At 44.6% G+C, this 10,833-nt stretch overlaps 1 protein-coding gene across 1 annotated transcript; it reads right to left on the reverse strand.

Annotated features, from left to right (window-relative positions):
- Nucleotides 1-683: 683 nt before the first annotated feature.
- On the reverse strand, nucleotides 684-10,325 carry LOC126994095 (uncharacterized). Its single transcript, XM_050853343.1, has 3 exons — nucleotides 10,184-10,325; nucleotides 9,423-10,070; nucleotides 684-841 (listed from the first exon to the last, which is right to left on the reverse strand). The coding sequence occupies exons 1-3, from the start codon at nucleotides 10,212-10,214 to the stop codon at nucleotides 684-686; spliced, it is 837 nt and encodes a 278-aa protein (XP_050709300.1). The 5' UTR covers nucleotides 10,215-10,325.
- Nucleotides 10,326-10,833: the final 508 nt, after the last annotated feature.

Raw genomic sequence — 10,833 nt, forward strand, 5'->3', positions numbered from 1 at the left:
CTTTGCCTCTGCCACAAGGTATACCTTGATGGCGTACTTGGTTGGCTTCATGGGGTTGTACACCCTGAAGTGGAGGCGGCCCTTCCACCCCAAGGAGCCTTCGTCGAGCGACAGGTTCTGCGTCGGGGTGTACACACTTGAACAACCGCAGGAGATACTTCATCACAGGCCGCACCTTGATGAGGCTGTCAGTATTCCCCAGGGGCACCGCACGACAATTGAATGCATGAAAGTACTTGAGTATGGCGAGGAAGCGTTTTCCACTCATCGCCCGCTGGAAGACCGGGTAGTTGTGAAGCCTGCTGTTGGTCCAGCAGTCCCGTATAGGGAGTAGCTTCACCATACCCATCAGCAGCACCAACCCCATGAAGATGGCTGTCTCCTTTTCGTTGGCCTGGTGCCACGCCACTGCCTCCGCCCTCCGGAACACGGCGTACATGTTTGTCTCCTCTGCCAGGAATGCCAACAACTCCCTTGTCAAATATAACTGGAAAACCTGAAGGGGAGTCCCTGGCACGGGGACGTTGAAGCCTGGTGTCCCGGTGAAGGAGAGGAGGTTGGGGACGAAGGGCGTGGAACACCAGCCAACGTCCCGAGGGTCTACGCCAGCAGGCGGCGAAGGTTGTCGTGCGGCACGCACCCTCCCCGCCCTGGCTACTCTGTGGGCTCGGCTACCACGCGGCCTACCCCCCGGCCCTCTCCTGGGCTCCCAGCGTCCACTTCTTGAGGGGTGAGGTGGTGGTGATGAGGTGGCAGTGGATGATGGTGATGTGTGATGAATATGAGGTGGCAGTGGATGCTGGTGATGAGTGTGATGATTTTGAGGTGGCAGATGATGATACTGGTGGGTGAGGATGATAACCAGGTGATGAGGGCCGGGAATGCTGCGGGAGGTCAGGTAGTGGTGCGTCAGGTCGTGGTAGTAGTGATGGGGGTTGGAAGTGAGATGACGAGAGTGGGACAGGTGAAGATGGCGCAGTGGCAGAAGTACAATGAGGAGAGCTGGAGATGTGCGAGTCTTGGATATGAGAAGGAGGGTTGAAAGTTGAAGGGGTGACTATCATTCGCGACAATATGGTGAAATTCTTTGAAGAAAATAATACAAAAAATAATTCGCAACATGGCATCCGTCGTAAACGTTCGTGTTTAACTAACTTACTTGAATTTTTCATTATATTTTTGAGGTGTTCGATGAAAGCAGATCAGTAGATATCATATATCTGGATTTTGAAAAGGCATTTGATAAGGTCCCCCACCAATGATTGCTCAGCAAACTATTAGCGCACGGTATCTCGGGTAACATTCACAATTGGCTTGTGGAATGGCTCTCTGAGCGGAAACGGTAGTTCTAAACGGTGTTACATCTAACTGGCTCGATGTCAGAAGCGGCGTACCTCAAGGATCAGTGCTTGGCCCCATGCTCTTCTTAATTTATGTTAATGATATCGATGATGGGCTCACTTGCAAAGTATCAAAATTTGCTGATGACACAAAAATTGCTAGTAAAGTAACTGCGACACTCGACGAAGAAGCTTTAGAATCAGATATAGATCGACTTGTACATTGGGCCAATCAATGGCAAATGAAATTTAACGTTGACAAATGTAAAGTGTTACACATCGGAAAAAATAACAATCGCGTTCAGTACGTAATGAATGGCCAACAACTTTCTGCAGTAAGTAAAGAAAAGGATCTTGGAATCGCTATATCAAGCAATTTAAAGCCCGGTCAGCATTGTTCAGAGGTAGTTAAAACTGCAAACAAATTGGTTGGCTTCATCGGACGAGTCTTTAATAATAAATCGGAAAAAAGTAATATTATATTAAGACTGTATAATTCGTTGGTTCGACCCCATCTAGAGTACTGTGTAGTTTTGGTTTCCCTATTACAGAAAAGACATAGCAAAGTTGGAACGGGTTCAACGAAGAGTAACAAAGATGATTCCTAGGTTGAGAAATTTATCATATGAACAAAGGCTTAAAGAAGTAAATTTATTAAGCCTATCAAAACGAAGAATGCGAGGCTAATAGAAGTGTTTAAAGGATTCAGTGATATTAATGCGGAAGATTACTTTACAATTGATCGATCAAATAGAACAAGAAGAAATCACAATTTGAAGATAAGTGGTAAAAGATTCTCGTTGCACTAAGCTAACCACTTCTTCAATCGAGTTGTTAATGTTTGGAACTCTTTACCCTGTGATGTCGTTGATAGTACAACAGTTACGGCCTTCAAGAATAGATTAGACAGGTATTTTGAATCCAACCAACAACTAAGATATTACTCATTGTCGTAACGTTACGTTCTTTCGAATACTGGTGTCCTTGTGCGCTTTTATCGCCCGGTTAGTGGTAGCAGTAATGGTAGTTCTATCCTCTTTCCTACATAACTTCCATGCAGTTTTTCCATGCTGCATGGTTCTTTTTCCTTTCCTGCCAGCTTTGGCTGGAGGGATGGGGGGTGGTAAGGAGCTGCTGTCGTTCATCTTCCACCTTTGATTAGTTAGTTAGTGTAGCTTGTCACAAACAGCCTCGTAAGGACCCGCAGGTCTGCTGTTGTTTGTTCTTCCTCTGTGTTTCTTTGTGTTTCTTTGTGTCCTCACTGAATCATGCAAGATGGGACGGGTTAAAATAAAACATCTCACTCCAAACCAAGACTCCAAACTCGCCCTCCTGCGGATACTCTCAGAACATAATATATTCGCGACCAAAGACTCCGCCACGAGAGATGGTTTCTTAGTCATCACCTCCCTAGAGCCGGAGGTCATCACCTCCCTAGATGCGGAGGTCGACATATCTTTAACCCACCCTGCCACGATGCCCTGATTGAACAACGATTCAACCCCATCCTACCACCCGAACTGAGGGCCAAGAGGACCATCCTCTCTTCAAAGTACCCGCACCCCGGATGAAATTAAAGAAGAAATCCACCACATCAACGATTTCGCGGGAGCAGCAGTCGATCAGGTCTATAAATTCCCTAACAACCAGATAATCAAGATATAATTCAAGAAGACAGTGGTAGCACAGACAGTTCTGAACTCTGGGTTGAGGCTCTTCAACATGAGGATTCCACCACACGACATGCAGGAAGATGAGTTCATTCCTCTAAACAACTGCCCGATATGCTAAGAGATCGACACCCACCTCACCAATGACTGCCAAAAGGATAGAACCTATAAAATCTGTTCCGAGTGGGCACAGCAGGGGCACCTGTGGCATGAATGCACCTCCCCCAGCAAAAATGCATAAACTGCAATCGAACACACCGCACCCTCGCCACTTAGTGCCTTAAAAGGGAAGAGGCCATCGCCACAAAACGGCAAGCCAAAAAAGCTAAACAGCAAGCCCAACCCAAAACTTACAGCGGCGCTGCAAACACACCCGTTCAGCCAACCAACCAAGGACTCCCCTCCTTCAGCAACCTCCACCCCTTCGACCTGACACCACTACGACAATCCTGACCTGCTTCATCCACGCCCGTTTAATCAACCAGGGAACTCCCGGAACCTTCCAAGACGTTCTTTCAAGAACGCTGCAAGCAAACGGCCTCCCTACAATAAAAAACCCAGACTCGTCAAATATAATAAAACTACCTAAAATAAGCCCAGAAGAATCCAACGATGCAGACGGAGACGAAGTAGAAACGGTGACTGAAGCCCCCTACATCAGAGGTTGGCGACGCTACCACCAGCCAAACTAAAAACACACCAACCACTTCCACAACTCCATCACCTAGCACCCTCTCCGAATCCACTCCATCTCAGCGAGCTTCTCCAAGCCATGGCGCCCAAGGAAAAAAATAACTTATCCCTCGTCCACAGCGCGTGCCCCTTACCCATTTGACACAATATCCTCGGCTGGTGGAGGCCTGAGAGCTACACAAAATGCTGTTGTGCCTTGCCTAAAGGGTTTTTTTTGGAGCTGTTCACTCCCTTCACAAGCCTGCTGGTCTCGTGGGCGGCGGCAGGGACTTGACTGGCTCACCCTGGGCCCACTCCTGACCCTCAATTGGGCGGCTTCAAGATGGCGGGCACTCGCCTTTCCTACCCCTGGTCACCGGCCTCCAGCTGGCTCTCACCAATTCACCTGCGCCGCACGGGAAGATGAAATCTAGAAATGAACCACTAATGAACGTCGGCTAGGGCTATCACTCACTCCCAGGCAGCCGTATTCTAGCGAGCTGGAGCTTACCTGCGCCGCACGGGAAGACGAAATCCAGAATGATCCGTGCCAGCAGTGGCGGCTGCCTCGCCAACTTCCCTCTGACGTGGCCTTCCCAAGGTTCCAACACTTTTCCTTCTCGCCTTTCAGCTTGATCCATTCTATCCTTCCTCTGCCTTTCTGGGGTTGTCTTTTTGTGTGTTAATTCTGAACTTAATTTTCCCTTATTTTCTAAGACTTAACGTATAAATATATAAAAATATATGGATACGAGTGGATTTATATCAGGGGTGCCAACCCAAGTTGTGGTTCGTATTTCTCGTTCTCTTCCCTTACCTACTTATAACATATTAACCGCTACGGGTATTGTTTCGGCTGAGGAGAAACTGGATCCGGTAAATAATCATGGCCATGTACAAGGGGGTATTCCCAATTTTTCCAGCTGGCTTTTAACTGGCTTCCGCGGTGTTGGTATGCCGCCTGGTATGTTACAATAGTGTCACCCCCCTTAAGATCCTAGTTTCTCCCGAAGCCTAATACCTTCCTTCCCCTAAGGCACTATGTTGTTATACTTCGGATATCATTAATCAACCAACTCTACCTTCCTTCTCCTACCAGGCGCCCGTGTGCCACAGAGACAGCGACTTTGCACCGCCCATGATTTCAACAACACAACACCTACCCTAACACGGTAGTACCATAATACAAGGGCCTGCACAACCTAACGGCTACCCTTGGGCTTACTTCCTCGGGTATTCTATACTAGAATCCCGTTTCCTGCTTAAATAAAAGCAAAGATGCCTCACCCGGCATGGCTCGATTATCTGTCATGGGTCCACTGCCCCAGCCTTCCTCTTAGTAACTTGGCTACAGGTAAGGAGTGTCAGACGAGACTAGCCTCCCTCGCTCTCGTTCCTAAGGTTAAACACAGTGCACCCTTGACCTTACATAACCAACAAAAATTGTAACAAAATACACTTACAAATCAAAACTCAAAATAGAAATAATACTCACATATACAAAACAAAACACATAACTCAGTTCATACATCCACTGACATTTTCGCCATCCGTTTCCGCAGCACGGCGTGCATAAGTTTAGTTCAGCGCCTAGGAAGTCCTGAAGTGAATGTCCCCGGACCAGATTGGGTCGACTGTAAGCTGCGTGCTGCTGCACGACTTATAATTAAATCAGTAAATTTCATGACATTAATAAATCGAGGCGGACGGAAGTTTCAACCTAATACAAATGTCACATCCGTGGATACACTACCACTAGTAAATTATTACTCTTTCTCCGGGAACTTCGGCTTCACCCTTGCCTAACCCCGGTTCATTCCAAACCAAATACATGTGCCCAGGTTTGCCTGACGTTGATGTAGGTGGTTGATAATATAATCTTCCATTACTTACAATACAATAGCTAACATAGAACGCTAGATACCTTAGGGCAAACGATACTATTTTTCCAAAACATCTTGTTAATTTTTATGGTTAAGAAAGGGGGAAGTATAATCATCACATAAATCTTGGAGGAAACACATTGGGGAGGTTAATGAGTATGGGCTCGATCACTTTACCATCAGTCCTCGGGGACGCTCTGGTATTTCATTAGCGTCTCCAAAGGTGGGTTTTCCTAACAGTAATTACTTCTCAACACTCCCTTTCTTTACCACTTACAACCCATAATATGAACATTGGTTACATCCTTATCTTTCTTTCCAGCAATCCTACCTCTTAAGCTTAGGTTAACATCCAACTCCCTCAACACTCCAATATATCTGCGTGGCGGTCTGCGGACTCTAGGGGGTGATGGTTCTTCCTCTTCTTCCTCCTCAGGAAGATTTATCTTCTGCGCCCCCACTAACCACTCCTCCGACCCATTGTACGGTTTTACCTTTTCTGCGGCCCTCTGAATCTCTTGTCCAGTAAACACATTGGTCAACACGTATGCACCACCATTTATCATAACTTCCACAACCCGGTATGGTCCTTTCCACTTCACATTTAATTTTCTACTAGTGCACTAGTGCATGGTTGTGTTACTTCCACTCTAACCCATACAAGGGTACCTGCTTCCACCTTTTGGTTTTTATGCGTTCTATTCGCGACTGCTCTGTATCTGCGAGTCATTTTCTGGTGAGTTTCTTTGATTATCTCGTGGGCTTCACGGTTACCTTCCTCACTCGCTTCCGTGTCCGGTAAATCAATACTAATCAAGCGAGGGGGGGGTCGTGAAAAGAACCCATAATAAGGGGAGACACCGGTGGTTGTGTGTACGGCTGTGTTCAATATGGACTGACACTGTAACAATAGTTTTGGCCACCTTAACGGGTACCCTTGACATAGACAGGCTAACACACTTTTCATGGTGCGGTGCATACGTTCCGTAATACTGTTTCCTTGAGGGTGGTGGTACGGGGTCGTCAGAGCGGCCGTGATTTTATATCTGCCACACAGGTCTCGAAAACTTTGAGCGGTAAACTCCTTCCCATTATCCGTTTAAACGGTTTTTGGCGTTCGAAATTCATGATATATTATTTAAACCCTTCACACACGCCATCCGTATGTTTGGTCTTAAGTGGATAAAATTTTACATAATGGGAATAATGATCACAGATGGTTAATACATAGCGGTACTCCTGGGCTCCAGCAACCATGTCAGTCAGATCAAGGCTAACTCTCTCCAGTGGCTTTTCCAATGGGGGGAGGTCTTGCCATTGTTGCTGTAGTCCAGTAGTGCCTTTATACTGTTGACACGTTAGACAATTTCTCACATACATGATTACATCCACTTTCATGTTTTGCCAGTAGTATAGACCCTGTACCTTGGCCAATGTCTTCTCGATCTCTAGGTGTCCCACCTGAGCATGGGTCTGTTCTAGAGCTTGTTGTTTAAGAGCCGTTGGGACAACTAGGCAAAACTGTTCACTTCCATCTTTTTTTGTAATGGTATAATATAAGACCCTTTCCCCTACCACAAACTGATTTAAAAGGTGCTACGTGGGAAATTCCTCCTGGGCACATTTCCTCCCTCTAAATACTCTATCATCTGAACCCACCGGCCACTATAAACACTCGCCTGCGCCAGAACGGGCTGGGCCGACCATCAGGCCCCACCTGGAAGAAGCCTTGGGCCGACCATCAGGCCCCACCCGGAAGATGCCTGCTGGTGCAACAGGCAACGACGTAAAAAAAAAAAAAAAAAAAAAAAAAAAAAAAGTTGCAAGGTTCTGATTTCCTCCTTAGTCTTTCCTAAGATGGTGTCTGCTGGTGGTGGAGGTATTAATAGCACCGGGCGAGATAGTTGGTCAGCCACATTATTATATTTCCCCTTTATGTACTGAATTTTATAGCTATACTTTCTCATTTCTAAGATCCACCTGTTCATTCTGGGAGATTTTGTTTTCCTTTTGAATATACTAACTAGGGGTTGATGATAATGATAATGATAATGATAATAATAATAATAATAATAATAATCATAATCATAATCATAATAACAATAATAGTAATAATAATAATCATAATCATAATAATAATTATAATAATTATAATAATAATGATAATAGTAATAATAATAATAATAATAATAATAATAATAATAATAATAATGAAAATAATAATAATCATAATAATAATAATAATAATGATAATAATAATAACGATTATAATAATAATAATAATAATAATAATAATAATAATAATAATAATAACAATCATAATAATAATAACAATCATAATAATAATAACAATCATAATAATAATAACAATCATAATAATAATAATAATAATAATAATAATAATAATGATAATAATGGTAATAATAATAATAAAAACAACAACAACAACAACAATAATAATAATAATAATAATAATAATAATAATAATAATAATAATAATAATAAACAGGTTATTAGGGGGATGGATTGGATGGATGGATTGAGAGAGAGAGATGATATGGAGCACACACACACACACACACACACACACACACACACACACACACACACATTGTAGGATAAATCCTAAAAGTTGACAAGGTTGTGGAAGGCCTCATAGCAATCTCCCACGCACAAGGGAACGTTGCATTCCTTGCACATGATGGTGATCCTTGTGCGTTTTTGTGGGCGCCTGGTCGTGTGCTTACATACATAGCACTGTTTGCTGACCCTCCTCCCGTTAACTATCTCGGTGTATACAGGTGTGTGGCGGTTTGAGGGTTGCAGTCGGTAGAGCAGCTGAGCTGGACGGCGACCCATAGTGGCCGAGGTTAGCTCGCCGTACTTCTCGAGGAGCTGCATGGCTGTGTTATAGACAAACTGACGCAACATGATCTTCTTGGTGGGTGTTGGCTCATGTGTGGCAAGCCACATGTTGTAGGCATTGAGCATAGTCATGTCTATCAGATGGAAGAACAACTTGACTTGCCATCTGGTAGACCTTCTCATACACTCAATGCCTGTGATCTGGCCGTCACACTTGTCCACCATCCTCATATTCATAGTGTAGTCGTGAACTACATCTGGCTTCCAAATCTCCTTCCTCGTCCCCCAGTGGCGTTTGCCAGTGTATGCCATAGCTCCTGTGTGGACGGTAGAGAAGGTGGACGTCACGCTTGTCGCTCCATCTCAAGGCCAGCAACTTGCCAGCCTTTTCTTTTGAGTGTACATGTCCTTCTTCCTGCCTCAGGTGCGAGTCGTGTCATCATTGGCTGGTTTGCTGGGGTCGTCAACTATGGTCTTTTGTACGTCGAACTTTGGCATAAACTTTCTGTTCCGCCGTACGGTTCCACAAGATCCCGTGTTGTTGTCGTGCAGGAACTGACACAAAGCAGGGCTGGTATACCAATTGTCTGTGTAAAGAATATGACCCTTACCGAAGTATGGTGCCATCATCTTACAGACGACGGCACCAGACTTTCCCCTAGGATCTTTCTTACTGACAGTTGGTATATCAGTCTGTGCGCCTGCATACACAAGCACGTCAAGCACGATTCCTGTATCACAGTCGCAAAGAACAAAAAGTTTAATGCCAAAGCGATGTCTTTTTGTCGGAATGTACTGCTTGAAGGAGAGGCGACCCTTGTGCAGGACAAGTGACTCGTCAATAACCAGCTTTTGAAAGGGATGGAAATATTTCTGATACCGTGCAACGATCATTGAAATTATTTCATTCACTTTCCTAAGCGAGCCATTGTCGTTAGAATTTTCACTGTTACTAAAGTTCAGAAAACCAAGCAACAGCAAAAATCTGTCACGAGTCATATACTTCCCGTACAGAGGGTGGCAAAGAGTGTCATTACGCCAGTAATCCTGCACATAATGCTTCTTGCACAGAGGCATCAGCAGGATCAGGGAGATAAAGACAATCAACTCCCTTGCCGTTGTATCCTCCCATTTCCGTGCCCTGGAAGTGGGTGGAAGACCATTCATTCCCTCACACACCAAACGAAAATGGTCGTTGGTATGATGGGCAACAAATGACATCAACTCATCATCCAAGTAGGCACGGAAAAAGTCACTCTCATTTGACTGGTCGTTGCAAGGCCAGTCTCTCGTCACGCCACTCCTGTCAGAGCAAAACTCGTGCAGGTCAGGTACGAAGTCTGACCCTTCTGACCAAGCAAATGAGAAGTCTGGGGTCTCAGGCAACGGCACTTCTCTGTTCCGGTGGTCATCCTCACCTTCACGCAGTTCATTGTCCCTGTCACTTTCACTGTCACTGTCAAAGTCACTGTCACTGTCACTGTCACTGTCCAGAACAAATTCAGAGTCAGAGATGTCGTTGTCGTTACCGTCCGTAGAAAACAGCAGTCTCATGTACTTGTCGGGTTGCACAGGACGTCGGCGAGGTGCGGGCCTGTACCCCGAAGGACCTGGGGCATGACTGCTTGCAGCGGCAGTACCTGAGAAAGGAGGAATTGGTGTCATAGAGATTCATGAAGTAGATAAACCAAATATCGATCAATACATCTATAGTTTACATCAGTAACAATTCACACACAAAAAAATACCATACCTTTGGGACCTTGGGTTGCAGCTTTAGGCATATTTCCAGAGGGAGATCCATTGGCGACATTACCTGGAAGAGGATGAGCATAATGTTACGACGCTTCATGATATACGTAAAAGAAATCACTTATAATTTTATAAACTTGTTTACCCATGCATTTCACCTACGGGAAGAAATGCCTCAATATGAATGTAAAGTGAAGACAAGAGAAAATAATAGGCGGACAAAAAATAGTATGATGAGGAGGAAGGCAACTACACATAACATAATATGATATCATTATGTACACATTCTCTCTCTCTCTCTCTCTCTCTCTCTCTCTCTCTCTCTCTCTCTCTCTCTCTCTCTCTCTCTCTCTCTCTCTCTCTCTCTCTCCGTATGATACGTGGCCTACGACACTAATAAAACATTGACTTCGTTCATCAATTACATATACTTTACATCAGTAGCAATTCACAAAAAAAACACATACCACTGGGGCCTTGGGCTGCAGCTCTAGGCACAGTTCCAGAGGAAGATCCATTGACGACATTACCTAAGAGAGGAAGAACATTTGTTACGACGCTTCATGACAGACGTACAAAAAATTATTTATAATTTTATAAATATGTTTACCCCATGTATTCCATCTAAAAGAAGAAATGCCACTATATAAA

Source organism: Eriocheir sinensis, unplaced genomic scaffold (assembly GCF_024679095.1).
Source record: "Eriocheir sinensis breed Jianghai 21 unplaced genomic scaffold, ASM2467909v1 Scaffold72, whole genome shotgun sequence".
Classification (NCBI taxonomy): Eukaryota; Metazoa; Arthropoda; class Malacostraca; order Decapoda; family Varunidae; genus Eriocheir; species Eriocheir sinensis.